Source organism: Antennarius striatus, chromosome 3 (assembly GCF_040054535.1).
Source record: "Antennarius striatus isolate MH-2024 chromosome 3, ASM4005453v1, whole genome shotgun sequence".
NCBI lineage: Eukaryota > Metazoa > Chordata > Actinopteri > Lophiiformes > Antennariidae > Antennarius > Antennarius striatus.
Window position 1 is genome coordinate 27758560 of NC_090778.1, and position 19084 is coordinate 27777643.

A 19084-nucleotide genomic window follows, 5' to 3' on the forward strand; every position below is an offset into this window, starting at 1 on the left:
AGAAACCGTCAGCCCTCAAGCGGTGACCCGCTTGTGGAGACGCTTGCCTCGGTCACATGACTACCTCCTTAAAGGGGCCGCTCCGGCCGCTAACACACAATACATTACCGCTAAACTGATACTCCCAAGCTAGCAGAAGCAACAAGAAACAAACGTTGGTGTGACGTTACGAGGACGCTGCTAATAAAGTTGATACAAACTGGATTCACGTTTATTATATTTAGAATAAAAACAGTTTTCGTTCTAACCTGGGTTAAAGGACTGAACCTGCATTATCTGGGCCGCCTGTAGGTGGCGGTGTCACCCCTCTACCCATCTTTTATCGGGGGCTAAAGGGGGGACCGGGTCTCAGTCTGGGTTCTAGAAGGTTCTAAAATCAGGGCTGATGATTCTTTGAAATCGTTTCTCAAACGAACTCATTTCAGATCATTTTTAAGTTTTTAACTATTTTTATTTATTTTAATGGTTCTGTTACGCCCCCCGGTTGTTTTCGCGGCGCCGGAACACGATCAGTTTTCTTCCATTAGTATTTTTTTATTTTCTCCTTGACCAGGAAATAAAAAAATAAATCCTGGAGGTGCTTTTTGTGCGTCCATCTGTGGCGTCTTTGAAACAGCAGGTTTCCATTAAGTATGTCTTAATCCCACATTGGGGCCCCCCGTGGTTAGGGGGCGTGGCCAGAGGGGTGGATGTCGGGGTGAGGGGGGGTGAGGCTTGTATAAATGTAACGACTCACATGAAGCAGGATTCACCCACAGAGAAGACAAGAAGAAGAAACGCCGTGAATCTTACCTGTCTGATGCGAGGCCCCGCCCCCAGGATGGCCCCGCCCAGCTCCACTCTGGCGCTCCTGCTGGTGGCGCTGGTGTTGTCCCAGGGGTGCTGCCAGCACTGGTCCTTCGGGCTGAACCCAGGAGGGAAGAGGGAGCTGGTGGACGCCGTAGGGAGGGTGAGTGGCCCCCGGGGGCCTTCGTCCAGGTCTTCCTCTTCTGCACCGCTTCACGGTTTCTCCTCTTCCTCAGATGGTTGAGGGTCTTCCTCGCCTGGCGACACCCGGCCGGGCGGCGGGCTGCGCCGAGGAGCCGCCGTTCCCCCGGATGAAGGGATTCCTGGTAGGTTCGGCTGGTTGTGGGTTCTTCTCCTCCGAACACCAGAGTTAATCCCTCCTCCTGCTCCAGGACCGACCGGCCGACCCGGAGAACGACCGTCGGATGTTTGAATAACGGACGTCTGCTCTACGCCTCCAAAGATCTGGTGTTGATTTTCCTTCCTGTCCTCCTTCCTCTACGGTTCCTATCCTTCTATCGATGCATCCTCCATCCTTTCCCTCCACCTTCCTCCTGCTCAGCTGGGTTCCTCTACCCCTCCACCTCCTTCACCCCTCCACCTCCTTCACCTCCTTCCTTTTCTCATCTGTCTTTTCTGCTCTCCATCCTTTTATTTCACCCATCAGTCCACCTTCCTCCTTCAGCTTCACTCTCCATCCCTTTTCCTCTCCTCTTTTCATTCCAACATAAATGGAACGCACCCCATATTGAATGAATATATTATAAAATGAATAAAATGACATTATAATTCAAATAAATTGTTATTTTTGCTCAACCTGCTGAACAACAGGTGGTGTTTCACATTAATATCTACAACACGACGTGTTGAACTTTGACACAAGCGTCCCGGAAAGAGGAACTAACCTCCACCGCGGCCACCAGGTGGCGCTGGACTCCACCCCCAGCGCGTCTCCTCCTTCACTGGGGGGCTATTGAAGTGTTTGACTCCAAAAACAATCACCATAAGATAGGCATCAGGTCGGAAACACATCTCCAGGGCTTCCAGTCTGTTTCCTCCATTGTGTCCGTGCGCCACGACGCGCGTCTCCGCGCCACGACGCGCCGCCTATCAGCTCCGGTTCACGGCCGGATGAGCACCGCGGACGTTTATTGAGCGGCGGCGTGTTTGCCGATAGTGTATGGAAGTCAAACAAAGTGGGCACCGACCCGCGGGGTCATCCATCACCGACGTGTGACAGAAACAACAGCCGTAATATCCTGCGTTTCCGGTGGAAACGGGATTTCCAAAGTCGGCCGGTCCAACTCAGCAAATAGTCTGGACAGAAAGTCCAGGCTGGTCCCGCTGCAGAGTTTACACACACACACACACACGCACGCACGCACGCACACACACACACACACACACACACACACACACACACACACACACACATCTGTGTCGGCATTGTGTCGTTCAAAAACTCCGATAAGGAGGAACAAACGAACCGGCGAATTGTTTACTCCCGACCGATAAGAGGAACAAAAAGATCCAAACAGGGTGATCACGGAACCCAGTTAAAGAAGTACCTGTTCCCTGTCTGGGGGGTGGGGGGGCCTGCCAGCCTCACTGGGACCAGTCCAACCTCACTGAAGGACACCAGAACTCTGTGGGGCAATCTAGGATATTTAATTTCTTTTCTTTTTTTTAAAATATGTTGTGAAAAATATTTTTCTGATGGACACAGAAGAAGAAGAAGAAATGAACGCAGACAAACACGTGACGTCATCCGTCGCACCTGAAACACCTGAGACCAACAGGTGACCAGGAAACAGAGGAAGGGGAAATAAACGGGATAAAGATCCATTTTTATTTTCTGTCAACCAGGTGACAGATGCCCCCCCATCCCCCCTCGCCAACCCCCTCCCTCATAAAACGAATCGTTTTGGAGGTTTGTTGTCTTTGTGCAGTTTGTTGCGGATGTAAATAAACGCTGATGATCTCTTGTTTACTCTCTTTGTTGTTTGTCGGACTTTGTTTTTTCTTTTTGTGTCAGTTTACCGTTGCCAATGGCGACGAGAAGCCCTCTGTTGGCCCCTCCCCCTCCCCCGTGGGAAACATGTTTATTGTTTGTTTGTTCCAATAAAGCAGAGCTAATCTCCGCCGCATGGCGTTGCACAGATAACGTTTGTTTCGCCACCGCGTTTATGGAGCAGACTGGAGGAGGAAGACGAGGATGAGGAGCCAAAGTCCTCCTGCAGGAACAGGAAGACGCTCCAGAAGATCGGGCCTCTGTTGGTCTATTTATTGTTTACCAGCATGTCTGAACGCTTCCGTAGCACATGTTGCCATCTGATTCCATGCTAATGCTAAGCTAAGCTTCAGCAAATGTCTAACTATACTTAAACTGCCCTTCAGGCGTAGTATGCTAACGGCCCCGGGGCACCTAAATGGAACGCAGCCAGCTTGAGGGTGATTAATGACACCTGACTGGGGTTGAAGTTAACGGCGGGTCTTTCTCTTCATCTCGCCGCTTCCTCCAGAGCTGCTTCTCCTCGCCGCCGTTTAATAAAAGTGCATCCGAAGGCTCGAAGGTAGCTCGGCGAAACCCCCGGAGGAAACGGTAACCAGGCAACCGAAACCGGCTGGAGAGCGGAGAACGGCGGGTCGGATGGAGAGGTCACGACCTAAATTATCCGGTGGAGGTTCCCGATCTGTTCCGTCTGTCCGCGTCGTTTTCTGGTCTCATTTCCTGTTTGTCAGGACCGAACACGCATGTAGTGTGTGTGTGTGTGTGTGTGTGTGTGTGTGTAGCATGATGAAGAACCTGAACAGGTGTTTGTGTGATGTCACAGGTGGTCAGGTGACGTTACAATAACTTTTGTTTTTCATGTTATTGCAAAAAAAGAATTTTTTTTAATTCACTTTCTTTTTTCTCTCTCTCTCTTTTCATGTCAGTATTTTGGCAGCACCGCCTCCGGTGGCTCCTGCAAGTACTGCACCTTTTATTGTGTTTCCTACCTGGATGGACATCTACAGCGTCTCAGGTTTGACCCAGTGCAGCTTCCTGAGAGCGACTGAGCTGATCCTGCTTTAAAAAGGTCTAAATGAGATCTATCTTCATTATTTTATCTGGATTCCTCCATGTGGTAATATTAAAGTCATTTTTAAATTTAAAACTAGCTTCCATCTTCTCTTATTTTAGCGTGAAGCTTCGTAGACGCATAACCTCCATCGACACGGAGGCGAGACGTTAAATTTGTGTTTTTGGCTGAACAGGACGGATTATGCGTTACTCTGAGGGTAGAAAGGCAGAAGAAATGCGACTGCAGATAAGTGAGATGCTGGGAACAACAGCTTGGGGAATAGTCTTGCCAACTAGTTGGTGTTGTTCCTGTGATTCCTGCTCGTTTGAGAGTCTCTCGAAATTAAAATGCGAGGAGCCAAGATGCTAATCTTTCTGGAACTGCTCCACTGACAAACGCGTGTTCTCATTAAGTGTTTGTCTTCGGCGGAGCTTCATCTGGTTGCCCGCTAATGTGCCCGTGGTGGAACATGGCACTCATCATCGAGTGTTGGAACAGTACGTCATCACCTCTGGCATCTGCTGCTTCGCTCGGCGGCGTTTCGAAAGGGAAGATGGGCGAGGACAGAGAACGCCATCAGTTACGCCGGAGAGGAAGAGGAGCGGGTTTGCGAAGCGAGTGGAAAAAAACGCTTGTGAAGAAACACGAGACGTGACCCCCGTCGCGTTCTGAACGCTCCGTGTTTGGTTTCCGCCAGATACCACCGGCTTCACACTGATTTATTCAACACTACGGGCGCATCAGAAACGATCTCAGGCGCCATCTTGAATAAGGCAGCGCATCGCGTCCGACCTCAACATCACAAACATCGACTGTTTACAAGTTTTCTTTCTCCTCGCTCGCGGAAACACTGACGAGTGTGGACTGACTCATGCGTGAACATCACAGGATCCCACACGCCGCCCGAGACGAACACTTCACCCAGAATAAAAACTCATCATCGACTCGCCGCCGCCGAGGAACCGCTAAACCCTTCAGAGTTTAACGGGAAAAGAGTAAAGATGGAGAGTAAAGATGTTCTAAAGACAGCGTGATCCAAGACGCCGCTTTAGCTTCTAAGCTAAAGGCGCCAGCGAAGGTCTTTTGACCGTTTTAGTCATATAAAAGTTAACGGCAGCCAAAAAGCTAAAAAAAAACAAACAAACACAAATATCCCAACGCATCAAATTCCTTCATTAAATCATCTAAATAGTTTCTTCTGCTTTCGGGGGTCACGAGGGTTGCTGGACCGGATCCCAGCGAATTTAGCTGAAACTCCAGAAACATTTGACAACTAAAAAAAAACAAAAAAAAAACCCCCACCCGACTTCATCGGTATGGATTCTTAAATAACTGGAGGTGAAAGAGAATATCACAGCAGATGAAAGGGTTAAATGATTTCAAACGTTTTTAATCATTCAATAGCACAAAGCGACTAACATCGTTTACAAGCCGTGAATGGTTTTATTTACAGCCCTTCCATCGGTTCTACGGCACATTTTATGAGCTACAAACACACATATATATATACACGGGAGCAGGCGGGCGGCGCTTAACGTATGGAGCTCCCACCAAGCTAAAAGATCATTATATGGTTTGTGGAGACTTTAGGTAATAAACACATTAACACGATGCTCGTAAATCATCCGAACGACGGCCTGCAGCCTACTTTAATGTCCTCCCGTCGTTATATAACCGGCATCTCGGCTCGGAGTCATTAGGAGACGCCGCGGTTCGCGATCCCATTACATTTTCATCAATGGCGATGAGATAAAAACGGCAAACCTTTTGTCCTTTCCGCCGGCGCTTCCCGGTCTCACGTTTGTGAGATCGTAAAAGATGGTGTCCGTTTGAAACATGGCAGCTGTGGGGGGGGGGGATTAGACGCTGTCTGTTAGCGAGTTTGTGAATAGCCCTCGGCGTGCGCGACCTTTGCACCGTCCCTTTTGTTATCTGCTTGATAACAAAAGGATCCGGATCTGGACGGACGCCATCGGGTCGTCTCGCCCTCGCTTTCGGGTTAGTTGTTGATGCTGGTGGATCCGTTGCTCAGGATCGACCCCTTGGTGACCTCCGTGCTGACGGTGGACAGCGGGACGCTCTCGTAGCGCTCCGCCGCCCCCCAGCAGCGACAGCGCAGCAGCGTGGACTTGAGCTGCTTCTGGAAGTTGCTGTTGAGGAAACCGTAGATGATGGGGTTGACGCAGGTGGACGCCATGGCCGTCAGGTGGCAGAAGGAGAAGATGGCGTCGTGGCTGCAGGCGGGGATGGCGTCGTGGTTCCAGTCGAACACCGTGTTGAAGATGTTGAGCGGCAGCCAGGAGAGCGCAAACGCCACCACGATGGAGACGATCATGGTGTTGATCCTCACCGAGCCTTTGTTCTTCTTCTGCGTGGCGTTCCGGCCGCGCTCCACCATGTCCTTCCTCCTCCGCAGGCGCAGGTAGACGTGCAGGTAGCACATCATGATGAGGGCGAGGGGCAGGAAGTACTGGAAGACCAGCAGCGAGGTGGTGTAGGCCCGCCGCTCCCTCAGCGACGGCCAGTGCTCCAGACACACCAGGTGGTCGCTGATGGGCAGCGGGACGCTCAGGTTCTGGAAGGGCTTGGTGAGGACGCTGTAGGACAGGAACGGCACCGAGATCAGGCACGCCACCACCCAGGTCACGCCCACCGCCAGGTAGGACTGGCTGACCATGGGCTTCCACCCGGTGGGGTGCACGATGAGCTGGTAGCGCTCCATGGCGATGAGGACGAGGGAGAAGATGGACACGGTGACGGAGATGCACTGGAAGAAGGGCGTGAGCTTGCAGAGGGCGTCGCCCAGGATCCAGCGGTCCATCAGCGTGTAGACGATGGTGACCGGCAGGCACACGATGCACATCAGGATGTCCGAGCACGACAGGTTGGCGATGAAGACGTTGGTGACGTTGCGCATGTCCTTGTGCCAGGTGATGACGAAGACCAGGCAGGCGTTCCCGATGAGACCGACCGCCATGACGGCGCTGTAGGCGACGATGAGGAAGGTGGAGCCCGCCACGGACAGCGAGCAGTCCTCGGTGCAGTTCCAGTGGACGTCTCTGCGCCACGACTGGTTGTCGGCGCCGGGCGGCAGATCCATGGCGACGGACTGGGCTAACTGGGTCACGTCTGCTGCGTTTACTTCACGTGGGACGTTTGGATTTCTCCTTCATCCTCAAACGTCGTGCGCGGCCACCTTCATCTGAAAAAAAAAAAAAAAAAAGAATGACGATGATGATGGTGAGAAACTCCAGACGTAAAAAAAATCAGGGAGGGAGGGGGTCATGTGATTCCACACCCCGACAACTCCCCCTCCTCAGCATATGATTGGCTCTCTTCCCAGCGAGAGGCGGGGCCTCATCTTTGAACAGTTTTTATTCCGTCCAGGAGTTTTTCATACGTAAACAGGAAATAACCCGTCGCTCCACCGCGTTAATTGGATTAAAACTTCAAAGATTCTTCTCAAAGTAAGACCCCGCCCCTCAGTGCAGGTAAGGGAGCAGCCAATCAGATTTAAAGGCGGGTCTACGCTGTTTGACACACCTCAACATTTAAAGTTTTAATTAATCTGGATAAGTAGATCCAGAGTGGATGAACCGACCTCAGGTCATGTGACAGACGCAAAAGCCACAAACTTCGATGGTTTTTTTTTATTTTTGTTTTTTTTAAACCTGCCAACACTTCCTGGATGTAAAGACTTCCTGCTGGATGTTTCCGCTTCTCTATTTTACACACCTTTACTAGGGCCTCACATTCAGGTCAGATTACTCCCCCTCCTCCTCTTCAAGAATCCGACATTTAACGAGTCCCAAATTTAACCCCTTCAGATTTTATTCTGACTGGATCGGTGACGTCACCGCCGCCGCCCGTTCCCGTTTCCGCTTCGTTGACCTGTCGGCATGGTGGGGACCACGTGGGTGAGGAAGAGGCGCGTCTGTGGACAGAAGCACAATCAATTCCCGCCGTCAGGAATGATCGTCCCTGGGGGGTGAGGTGGTGGTGGTGGTGGTGAGGGGGGGGGTGTCGTTATCACCCTTATTAAGATGGAAATTTCAATCAGGATGCCGTTACAGCCGCCGGATCCGTGCGGTTTTCTTGATGACATGCCATCAGCGCGTCGTTTCCTCTTCCAGCCGGGCCCTGGGGGGGGTAATGTGTGTGTGTGTGGGGGGGCACCTCGTGATATCTGCGTACCCACATTAATTACCCCCCCCCCCTCTTCATGCGTCTCTGTTTCTGCATTGTTGAATCCGGAGAGAACAGAGGTGAACCTGGACCATTACGCACGGCTCAGCCGCACCGACACGGTTCAGGCGAGGGGGGTGTCGGGGGTTCTGGAGCATTGGGGGGCGAGGTTGGGGGGGGGGGCTTCATTAAGCAGTAAATGAATAAATAATAAGTACTTTACAACTGCTTCATTAAATAGAACACACAAACAGAATCTATTTGTTATCTGTGAGTCTTATGTTCAAGCGTTGCATTGAAACCCCCCCCACCCCCAACCCTCACCCCCCAGGAGAGATTAATTCTAAAGAAAAAGCAGAAGTTTGATTCGATTTATTTTGCACATCCCTGTTTATATTGTACATTTTACTGCTTTATATGCTTTCCATTGTCCCTTGGGGACAAATAAAGTTTTTTTTTAATTGAATTGAATTTTACTTACTATATTAAAATGTATAAATATTAAACTTCACTTTTTACGCGTCAATCGTTTTATTCCATGACGTCATTAAATTATTGTTTTATTGTTTATGCTGTTTACTGCCGTTGCTATTAAATATGAATATTTATATTAAATGAGAGTGAGACTAGATTTTAAAATAGAAATAGAGAATTAAAAATAGAGAATAGATTTTTTTAAAAACGACGTAAGTAACACTGAACGGATCAGGACTGGAACCTCCTGCTTTCCTTCAGATCGATCATTTTATCAATCCCTGAGGGATCGATGGAGACCCCTCAACACCCCCCCCCCCCCCGAAGACGGTTTTTAGAGGAAATGCGTGTTTTTAATCCGCGGGATCCACTCACGCATCCGCTGCAGGTGAGTTTTAACGAAGCGCAACCAACACCTGAGATTAAATGCATAAAAACCCTCGGATTAAAGGAGGGCGGATGAGAGGAGCGGCTCCTACCGTCTGTCAGGACCGATGAGGGGGCTCTCAGCACCGGACAGGTGGCTCCTCAGGTTCCCGGGGCTCCTGCTGGAGGAGAACCAGGTGAAGATCAGAACGCAGCAGGTTCCACCTGACAGAAGTTAAAGAAGTAAAGATTTCACTTTAAAAAAAAAAAGTCAGATTTACAGAATTTCTTACTTTCAGGTAACCCTGAAAAAAACAGAAAGGACTTCCAGAATCTGACGTGAAATGATTGATTTCTCACCGGAAACGGTGCGTCCGCTCGGGCGGCTCGTCGCGCTCTGCTCCGCTCCAGGTGAGCCTGACGGGGTTGAGGAGGAGGAGGAGGAGGAGGAGGAGGAGGAGGAAGAGGAGGCGTCCTGGAGCTGTGATCGCGGAGGAGATAGCTCTTAAAGCGACCTCATGCCTCGGATCGGGCTGGGATGTGATCGGAACACGTTACGTAAGAAACGCGCCGTGTACGCAAGCGCACACCCGCCGAGGGGCCAATGGGGACACTGGGAGTCCTCTCGGAGCCCCCAGTTAACGAGCAAGTTCACTGGGAAGTGTGTGTGTGTGTGTGTGTGTGTGTGTGTGTGTGTGTGTGTGTGTGTGTGTGTGTGTGTGTGTGTGTGTGTGTGTGTGTGTGTGTGTGTGAGACTTAAGGTGTGTTTGTTGTTTATGTGCATCATCAGGAAAACAAACGACAGCAGCTCGATTCATCCAACGACTCACTGATCGAGAGAACTTTGGTGTTTTTGTTGTCCAGGGACGGACGTTAATGCGTGATGGCGGAGTCACGTGGGTCAGGCCTTAAACTGACCTCGTCTGTCGCCTCTGTTTTCATTGGTGCGGCGGCGTTTGTTCGTAGGCGGAGCTACAGGTCCCGAGACGAGAAGGAAATTGGTTCATTAACTCATCTTCTTCGAGACGAGACGATCGGAATCGTCTCGAAATACGAGATACGATTTACGTTGGAGCCGAGCCCCGCTGGATACAGTTAGCTCAACAGGTAGCACGACTGTTAGCCCAACAGGTAGCACGACTGTTAGCCCAACAGGTAGCACGACTGTTAGCCCAACAGGTAGCACGACTGTTAGCCCAACAGGTAGCACGACTGTTAGCCCAACAGGTAGCACGACTGTTAGCCCAACAGGGAAGCTGGCATGGGGCGTGAGGCTGGGGACACTCCAGGCATGACGCCAGTGCACCGCGGAGCCACACTCAAAGATATACAACCATGCACACACACACACTCACTCCTACGGGTAATTTAGGACTGGCCAATGAGCCTGGGGCGCATGCTTTTGGGGGTGGGGGGTGGGGGGTGGGGCCCCGCGCGGACGCGGGGGGGGGGGGCATGTGTGACTCGAGCCCGGACCCCCCGTGTTGTGAGGCGAGGGCGCTACCCACTGCGCCACTGTGCCGCCCCCACCATGACATAAACCAATAAAAAGGCATAAATAGCCACAGGAGTTACCGTCTGACTGTTAGCCTGCCCTGGACTAGACTAGATTTCCAGCATGTTTCCATAGTAACTGACCTTAAACTGTTCTTCCCTTGTGGACGCGGATGCAGGGTTACCCTAGCCAGACTAACCAGACTAACCAGACTAACCCTAGCTGTTAACCATGCTTCATGAATGTGACCCCTGCCCTCGACAGAGGTTCTGGTTCTCCTCACGCTGAAGCAGCTCCATCAGGATGAGAATCCGATCCCTGCGCTCCTCACACCTCAAACTATTTCCAACCCGTCTTTTGCACCTCTCTGCTTGTGAACTTCTTCTTCACACTCCCCCCACACACTCCTGCTTCTGGAGGAGGCGGCATGAGAGAACAGTAATAGCTGTTTGTCTGGGAGGCAGAGCGGCGTGATGACTTGCCACCGCCACCACCGGCTCCGTGGGCGTCGACTTGACACACGAACAAATCGCTGCAGACGTTATGGAGTCCAGCGTCCAGAGGAAAGCAGGAATGCTGAGTAAACAGGAATTCAATATATTAAGACGGACATCGACTTTCCCTCTTGTGCAACCGCTCCACTCTCACGCACATTTGGATTTGTGCTGATTTTTCAAAGCGACAAATCAATTAGAACCAGACAGCGGTCCACGATCCACAAGAGACCAGCTAGTTGCAGGACGTCCAGGGGGGGGCCTACCGGGTCAGGAGAGTTCTGGTTCTACAAGACAAAGAACAGTTCATGTGGTCTTCGGTGGAAATACCAGATAACGTGTTCCAAACATTTCTCAAACATTATCTCTCAGAACATTTGATCGCTCCTTCGTTGGGTTCGCCCTATCAACTGTTTAGACTCCCACCCAGCCCCCGCTGACTCAACACATCATTGATTCCATATTTGGATGCAGAGACAGACTTTGGGAGGAATGTTGGAAACTTATTTCACGTGTCGCTGCCCCGTTTGGATCAATAGAATGTCTAAAGGCAGGAAGTGGTGATAAACCAAAGTAAGTCTTCGTGGTATCAGAGGCAAACAAAGATTCTCATGCGGACGTAAAGACATAAAAGGCGAAGCAACAAGAGTCTTTCTGGCCTGGCTCTGGAGTAAAAACCCAGTTCTAACTAATAATAATGAAGTCATCTTGAAAGACGTAACCAGAGCGACCAACAGGAAGTCCCAGCAACTCACCTGGAGGACGGTGACCCATCAGAGCGAAGGTCTCCTGGTGATTCTGGACTGGGCCACGAAAGACAAACTAAAACCAGTCTAACTTCTAACTTCCTGTCAGAGGAAACAGACGGGTCACCAGCCACCAACTTATTATACCAGCCTAACCAGACCAGGTGAGCTGAATCACTTTGACCTTCACCAATCCACCAACCAGGATCCATCCTCTTTTGTTGCGATGGAAACCAATGCCCATCAGAAGCGTCCAGAAGAGTTTCTGAAGAGAAGTCTGACTTAAACTTTGTGATGTAGTTGTGTGCAAAAAAAAATAAATCTGATTTTAAATTTGCTTCTTCAAAAATTACATTAAATATATGGAATAAACGGATTAGAGGAAAGAAAAGAGGGAGAGGGAGAACGAGGCTGAGAGGAGCCTGAGATTGGGCTTCATTAAAACATTATTGCATTAGCAGAGACGAAGGTAGCATCAATCTGGTGTGGGCCGGACCTGCTGACGTCCTCGTTTAATTCGTATGAATGTCCTGCGTGTCCTTCCTGCTCCGCTCAGATCCACTCCCTCCTCCGTGGCGACGCGTGACGGTGGACATCACATGCTAAGGTAGACTTGTGGCGGAAGCTGAGTGCGAAGCCATGGAGCGGGTCGAGCTATCGATCCGCCAGGAGTCCGCGTGACGGATCCGACCGACCTGTCGGGTTGTTTTGCCTGTTGGAATGTGATCAGATCAGATCTGCTACGTCTGGATGCAGGTGGAAAGGAGGCAGTTACCACGGTTACTCCTTCTGATTGTCGGTTTGTGTTTTGGGGCCCAAGCTGACGACCCCTGACCTCAGTGAGGGGCAGAACGGGACAAGAAAGGGGATGCCGCTTCAGCCAACGTGGGAATCATCGTTGCGGTCAAACAATGAATGTCAATATTTTCCCATTTCATTCGAACCATCTTGCTTCCTTCCAGACTAAAATAGTTTTTCCCACCGCGCCGCTGCCGTTTCTCACAAAACGAGTCGTGGGCAGATCCGTTGGGGTCACCCTGGCGATCACGTGAACGATCGCCCCCGGTTTACGTCTGAGGAGGATTCATCAAAGCAGAGGTGGATGGATTCTGCTCCAGAGGAAAAGGGATTGTTTGCCTCGTAGTTACCTCAGGAAAATTACACCTGTCAGGGCGGCGGCCGAGAGCTCACAACCATCCGTCAGGCCACCAATCAAAGAGAAGGGATTGAGTTCATTACAGCGGGCAGGGTTCAGGTTCAGTACCTCCTGTTCCCCTAAAGAACCAGACCGGTTTTAATCTCCAGTCAATGGTGCAAAGCCCTGATCAAGAGGAGGAAGAGGAGGGCTGGTGTACATCCCAGTGTGTGTAATGGGTTTGATGATGCAACCGATTGTCACTCAGATTCACACCTGATGGGGTTCAGGTGAAATAATCCATCAGTCATAATCCAATCTAATCCACTTTATTTCTAAAGCGCAATTTAAATAAACACAAGGTTTCCAAAGTGCTGCACAGCAACTGGATAAAAAAAAACAGAACAGACGCGCCATAAAACCATGAACATAATGCAGTTAAAGAAAATATCAAAATAAAAATCCAATAAAACAATTTAAAATAAGTTAAAAGTGGAAATAAAATCAGATAAAAACAATTAAAATAATGTGAAGTAATGCACAAAAACACTCAGCCTGACTCTGGGCTGTATAAGGAGCAGCTGGTCAGCTGACCTGAGAGAGCCAATGGGCGTGTACGGGTGAAGTAGCTCAGAGAGATAAGTTGGGGCGAGGCCATTCATGGCTTTAAAAGCAAATAAAAGGATTTTAAGATGAATCCTAAATGTATGGGCAGCCGGAGCAGCGGAGCTAAAAGCGGTGAGATGTGCTCGTACTGTTTTGTTCCAGTTAAAAGACGAGCAGCAGCATTCTGGACCAGCTGAAGGCGGGCAATGGAGGACCCACTAACCCCCACATAAAGTCCGTTACAGTAATCCAGCCGAGTGGTCACAAAGGCGTGGATTACTGTCTCAAAGTCTTTTTTCCCTAAAATTGGCTTAATTTTTGAGAACTGCCGCAACCGCACCTGTGTCTCAAGTTTCTGCTTTCTCTCCAGTCTCTGGTGAGTATTTGTGCTTTTCAATCTAACTTCCTGTCAGCCTTCAGTCTAAAATACGCTTGAAATTCACCAGGAAGGGTATGAAGACGATCTTCCATCCTCCATCCTGCAGCCCGACTCCTTCAGCGGGGATTGGACCGAACGTTGAACTGACTGAGTCGAGGTCGAGGACTCCGTCGTGCTTCGCTGCGGCGGCGACATCCTCCTTCAAACCTGTTTGTCCACCGGATTGACAGATAATTCGCACTCTGTTTTCATTTCTCTGTCAGGGCGTCCTGCGTCCTGCGTCCTGCGGCTGGTCCGTCTGCTGATTGGACGAGACGCCACTGCTGTGGTGGAATGTTCTGCTGTCGGTACCGGAGAGAAAACAGGTCTGGAAACAGCAGCAGGCCGCCAGTCTGACGTCAGCTCGCATCAAGACGGTGTACCTGAGATCCAGTGACACAGGTGTGTGTGTGTGTGTGTGTGTGTGTTACAATCCAGTCACATTTTCCTTATATTTGGTAGAAGCAGTAACAAACAACGCTGCTTGTGTCACATGAGACTGAAATAGTTTCAGCCACAAAGATCAGCCTCCATCGGTCATGATGCAGGAAGGGGCATTAGAGGTGGTCTGATGCCTCAGCCAAACAACCCTCCATGTTAGATCCAGGTATTCTAAGTCATATCTGGATCGCAGTCTGTAAGAAATGACCAAAATGTAATGGATTTGTCCCAGGCACCCCCACCCCTTCCAACGGTTTTCATGGAAATCCTGTCAAATAATGTGACAGGAAAGCACTTATACATTGGGATCAGAACCAAATGGTAATGGGTCCTCTCCTGGCCGGGTCTCCATCCTTCTAACAAAGTCCAGCACAATTACCTAAAGTCTAAGGTGATGCATTCACCTACGTTTTTTCATCCAGCAAATTCGAAAGATGTTCATTTCATTCTGGCCAAAATACAGAAATAAAAAGATGCCTGAATTTCAACTTTATTAAAGTGAATGAACGAATGAATGATTAAAGTGTTTGCAGATTATTTCCCAGCTGTTCGGCTTTTTATCCATCAGTAGTGTGGATGTTTGCTGTTCAGGGACATTCCCCGACTGGCAGGAACTAGAAGAATCATTCATCCCTCCCCATGACAGAAACAGCCGCCGTGTCAGAGAGAAAAAAGTTATAGCTCATTATAAGAAAAGGGCATTTCTGCACCCAAGACAAAACACTCCCTGCACACTGCATTGCAGTCTGCAACAGCCTGCACAATAAATCAAGTGATGGATGATTCCAGCGATGTTATTGTGTCAGGAAATGATGTATGCAAATGGAAAACCTCTGCTGAAGATGAATTAGATGCAGAAACTAAGCAATATAGGAGACTGGTTTTAGAAAAAAAAAAAGAAAAGAAATCTCACCCCTGAAATGTGACAGCTGCTTCCAAACACAGACAATCAACCAGGACCGATCAGATGGAACCAAACAGCAAGGCAAAAAACATAAACAAGATAAACCGTTAAAGCATTCCAGACATGGAGAGTCTTCCTCCTATCATCTTATTATTTAATATTATTTAGTGACGTATATGTGCTATCTAACGATAGGCTCTGTCATCTTTGTTTAAATAAATGTTTAGTAAAAGTGGCTTTACGGTCTAAACATTTTCATAGGGATTAAATCACTCTATTTCTGTCCTTAAACTCCAGCCACCCTCTGAATTCGGGTGTATTTGACGGCGGACAGGCGCAGAGCGTCAAAGAGCGGAAACAGCGCCCCCTGGTGCTTTAGCTGTGGCGTCACAACGACTCAGTCAATTTATGAGCGACCCCACTGCTGAAAGGAAATACTGACCAATCAGATTCCCAGCCGGTATTTTATAGAGGTATTTGATTGGCTATAACTGACAAAGAGGGCGGGATGATGCGCCCGTCACAGCCAATCAGTTTGAGCGCTGCACCTGCTATGAAAAGTAAACAGACTTGTTTTGATCTGTCACAAACAATCAGACGACGTCGCTCGCAGGTTCTTCCCGTCAGAATCCGGTGTCCAGGTCGTCAGAGGGAGTCGGTCTGTTTGTGTCCAACACTACTCTTTATTTTGTTTTTGTTTTTTTAATGTCTACATTCCTGTTTTCATCGCGGTTTCGCTCATCTAGCAGGCTAACCCGACCGCCGCTGGCTAGCTAATGTCACCGCGTAAACAAACTGAGATAGATTTGACGCTAGCAGAGGTTTAGCGATAATCGTGTAGTTTAATAACTCTGTTATAAACCTGTGGAACACGTTATTAACTGCTTATAAACGCTGTCACGTCACCTGACGATGCGGTGACATTTAGCACCACCATTAGCCGCTAACTCCTCCGTCACTTCCTGGTTTTTCTTCTTCTACGTTTGTCCGCAGGTCACGTGTTAGACGTCATGAACTTGACCTGGTCTTAACAAAGGCGGAGCCTCTCCGGTCATGGCTGAGGACGGACAGGCGGGTCCGGTTGGAGGACCGACCGGTTCCGGGAGGCAGACCTACCGGAGTCCAGCCCACTTCGGGAGCCTCCTGGACGGCCTGCTGGCGCTCAGGCGGAGCGGCCTGCTGCAGGACGTGGTGCTGCTGGTGGAGGGGCGACCCCTCCAGGCCCACCGGGTGCTCCTGGCGGCCTCCTGTCATTATTTCAGGTAACCCACGCGGGTGCGCTTCCTGTTGCGTCAGTCTGACGTCACATCAGCCTCTCATGACGTGTCCTCCCCCCAGGGGGATGTTCGCTGGAGGCCTGCGGGAGGCGCAGCAGAAGGAGATCCCCATCCACGGGGTCTCGTACACGGCCATGAAGAAACTCCTGGACTACATCTACACCTCGGAGATCGAGCTGGACCTGGAGTGCGTTCAGGACGTCCTGAAAACTGCCTGTCTGATTCAGGTGGGCGCCGCCCCGTCGTGACTCCTCCCCCTTTCACCCGATTCCAGCTGATTCGTGTTTTCGTCTCCGCAGCTCGACGTCGTCGTCGACTTCTGCTGCGACTTCCTTTTCTCCTGGTTGGACGAGAGCAACATCCTGGAGATGCATCAGCTGGCGGACGCCTACGACCTGCAGCGGCTCAGGGCGCGGCTCCGCTCCTACCTCATCGGGAACATCGTGGCGTTGTCGCGGACCGACGCCTACCGCCGGCTGCCGCAGGACGAGGTGTTCCGGGCGCTGAGCAGCGACGAGCTAAGGGTGAGCAGCGAGAACGAAGTTTACGAGGCGGCGCTCCACTACCACTACAGCCCCGAGCAGGTGGAGACGGATCAGGTGATCCTACAGGTGGGTCCCCCCTGGATGGGCGTGGCGGCGTTCCGTCCGGCCACGCCCACCTGACGCGGTTTTGTCCTCTCAGGACGACCTGAAGATGCTGGACGCCGTGCGTTTCTGTCTGATCGAGAAGCAGGTGCTGCAGCGGCTGCACGACCGCCTGAGGGGGTGTCCGCTGAAGGAGCGCCTGGCCGACGCCCTCCGCTACCACCGGGAGGAGCTGCGCCAGCCCGTCCTGCAGGGGCCGCTCACCCGGCCGCGCTCCACCCTGACCTGCATCCTGTGCTTCGGGGGGATGTTCACCTCCGCCGCCCTCAAGGACGGCGAGCATTTGTTCCAGGTGCACCATCCCACCTGGGGCGAGTGGAGGACGCTCGCCGCCGCCGGCCACGCCCCCCGGATGTCCAACCAGGGCATCGCCGTCCTCAACGACTTTGTTTATCTCATCGGAGGAGACAAGAACACCAATGGGTTCCGGGCAGAGACGCGCTGCTGGAGGTGAGCTCCGACCCCGCCCACCTGTTACCTGATTGGCTCTGTATCCCATCAGCTGACAGGAGGCGGGGCGTTTAACGTTCTGATTGGTCCTCCAGGTACGACCCGCGCCACAACAGCTGGTGCTCCATCCGGCCGCTGCAGCAGCAGCACTCCGACCACTGCGTCTGCGTGCTGGGCGGCCATATTTACGCCGTGGGGGGGCGGGACTACAGCAACGAGCTGGACTCGGTGGAGCGCTACGACCCCCACACAGACACCTGGGAGTTTGTGTCGCCGCTGAAGAGAGAGGTAGAGTCCTGCCGTCCCGCCGGCGTCCACACGGTGGCGCTCCGCCTCCACCGACGGCTGCGGCGTTCCTCTGCTGATGTTGGCCCCGCCCTCTCTCCAGGTTTACGCCCACGCCGGAGCGGTGCTTGATGGGAAGATCTACATCACCTGTGGGCTGAGGGGGATGGTGTACCACAGGGAGACCTTCTGCTACGACCCGGCGGCCAATCACTGGAGGGCGTGCGCCGAGGGCCCGGTTGAGCGGGCGTGGCACGGCGCCGCCGCCGTCAACGGGCGTCTGTACGTGATCGGCGGCAGCAACAACGAGCGTTCGTACCGGCGGGACGTCCTGAAGGTGAAGTCCAGCGATTAGACTGGACCGGGCGCTCGCCACGGCCCGATCTGATTGGTCGTCAGGCGACCAATCGATTAATAATCGATGATCTGGTTTTTTTTCAGGTGGCGTGCTTCAACCCGGAGGTCAACTCCTGGTCTCTGGTGGCGCCCCTCCCCGCGGGACACGGGGAGCCCGGCGTGGTGGTGCTGGACGGCCGGGTCTACGTCCTGGGGGGCCGCTCCCACGACAAAAGCAAGCGGATGAAGTACGTCCACTCGTACGACGCCGCCGCCGACGCGTGGCGGACAGAGACCAATTTCACGGGGCGCGTCTCGGGCCTGGCGGCCTGCGTGGTCCTTGTGCCCCCCGCCGTGATCGCCGAGGCCCGCAGCTGGGTGCCACGCAGCAAGGCATCATGGGTAGACGTAGAGGTGGCGTACTCGGAGGAGTCCAGCGAGGACTGAGCGTCACACGCAGGAACCCCGCCCCCACGCCGGACCCGATCTCGCTGGCGGGGGGCGTGTGAACTGGGAACCCTTCCTTTAGCCTCGTTTCCATGGAAACCTGGTTTTTTAAACCCTGAAGCTCCCTGAGGAGCTTCAGGGTTTATTTAACGCGTATGTTTTTAATGATGAAGCAAAGGGTTAAAGGTGATGGTGATGAAGGTGATGGTGATGAAGGTGATGGTGATGAAGGTGATGGTGATGATGATGGTGATGATGATGATGGTGGTGATGATGATGATGAAGGTGATGATGATGATGATGGTGATGATGAAGCCGAACAGAACAAATAAATTATTTCTTCAGCCGCTCAGTTTTTTTTTTTACTGATTTGTGGTTCTGATCGATCTTTGATCAGTGATCGGTAAACAACCAGCAGATGTTTTTGTTTACCCCCCCACCTCACAGGTTCCTGTCCATTTGGTCCATCAGCTCCCCCCCCATCTGACACCCGGGGGACACGCCCCCCTCCATCCGGTCGATCCAGA

The 19084-nt window shown here is 51.5% G+C and overlaps 3 protein-coding genes across 6 annotated transcripts; 2 read left to right on the top strand and 1 right to left on the bottom strand.

Annotated features, from left to right (window-relative positions):
- The first annotated feature begins 78 nt into the window (after positions 1 to 78).
- LOC137592713 (progonadoliberin-1-like) lies at positions 79 to 1502 on the top strand. Of its 2 annotated transcripts, XM_068311062.1 has the most exons (3): positions 79 to 949; positions 1023 to 1112; positions 1179 to 1502. In XM_068311062.1, exons 1-3 carry the CDS (start codon positions 737 to 739, stop codon positions 1221 to 1223), a joined length of 348 nt encoding a protein of 115 aa, XP_068167163.1. In that variant the 5' UTR covers positions 79 to 736; the 3' UTR covers positions 1224 to 1502. The 2 variants fall into 2 exon arrangements, with proteins under 2 accessions (XP_068167163.1, XP_068167162.1); XM_068311061.1 differs by having other exon boundaries at positions 1023 to 1502.
- Positions 1503 to 5233: 3731 nt separating this feature from the next.
- Positions 5234 to 9374, bottom strand: npy8br (neuropeptide Y receptor Y8b). Of its 3 annotated transcripts, none has more exons than XM_068310958.1 (3): positions 9237 to 9374; positions 8990 to 9055; positions 5234 to 7053 (listed from the first exon to the last, which is right to left on the bottom strand). In XM_068310958.1, the coding sequence occupies exon 3, from the start codon at positions 6949 to 6951 to the stop codon at positions 5851 to 5853; it is 1101 nt and encodes a 366-aa protein (XP_068167059.1). In that variant the 5' UTR covers positions 6952 to 7053; positions 8990 to 9055; positions 9237 to 9374; the 3' UTR covers positions 5234 to 5850. The 3 variants fall into 3 exon arrangements, with proteins under 3 accessions (XP_068167059.1, XP_068167057.1, XP_068167058.1); XM_068310956.1 differs by having other exon boundaries at positions 8990 to 9101; positions 9237 to 9362; XM_068310957.1 differs by having other exon boundaries at positions 8990 to 9058; positions 9237 to 9313.
- A 6264-nt stretch (positions 9375 to 15638) lies between these two features.
- Positions 15639 to 18911, top strand: klhl22 (kelch-like family member 22). Its single transcript, XM_068310593.1, has 8 exons — positions 15639 to 15773; positions 16109 to 16377; positions 16454 to 16619; positions 16692 to 17003; positions 17077 to 17489; positions 17585 to 17777; positions 17878 to 18111; positions 18216 to 18911. Exons 2-8 carry the CDS (start codon positions 16169 to 16171, stop codon positions 18555 to 18557), a joined length of 1869 nt encoding a protein of 622 aa, XP_068166694.1. The 5' UTR covers positions 15639 to 15773; positions 16109 to 16168; the 3' UTR covers positions 18558 to 18911.
- The last annotated feature ends 173 nt before the right edge of the window (positions 18912 to 19084 follow it).

What these genes read in the sequence shown, in the direction of transcription:
- LOC137592713 (XM_068311061.1), top strand. Translation starts at nt 737, where the DNA reads ATGAAGCAGGATTCACCCACAGAGAAGACAAGAAGAAGAAACGCCGTG. An exon ending in TGGTGGACGCCGTAGGGAGG is followed by an intron (nt 950 to 1,022) that starts GTGAGTGGCCCC and finishes CCTCTTCCTCAG; the next exon opens with ATGGTTGAGGGTCTTCCTCG.
- klhl22 (XM_068310593.1), top strand. Translation starts at nt 16,169, where the DNA reads ATGGCTGAGGACGGACAGGCGGGTCCGGTTGGAGGACCGACCGGTTCC. An exon ending in CGGATCAGGTGATCCTACAG is followed by an intron (nt 17,004 to 17,076) that starts GTGGGTCCCCCC and finishes TTGTCCTCTCAG; the next exon opens with GACGACCTGAAGATGCTGGA. An exon ending in TGTCGCCGCTGAAGAGAGAG is followed by an intron (nt 17,778 to 17,877) that starts GTAGAGTCCTGC and finishes CCCTCTCTCCAG; the next exon opens with GTTTACGCCCACGCCGGAGC.
- npy8br (XM_068310958.1), bottom strand. Translation starts at nt 6,951, where the DNA reads ATGGATCTGCCGCCCGGCGCCGACAACCAGTCGTGGCGCAGAGACGTC.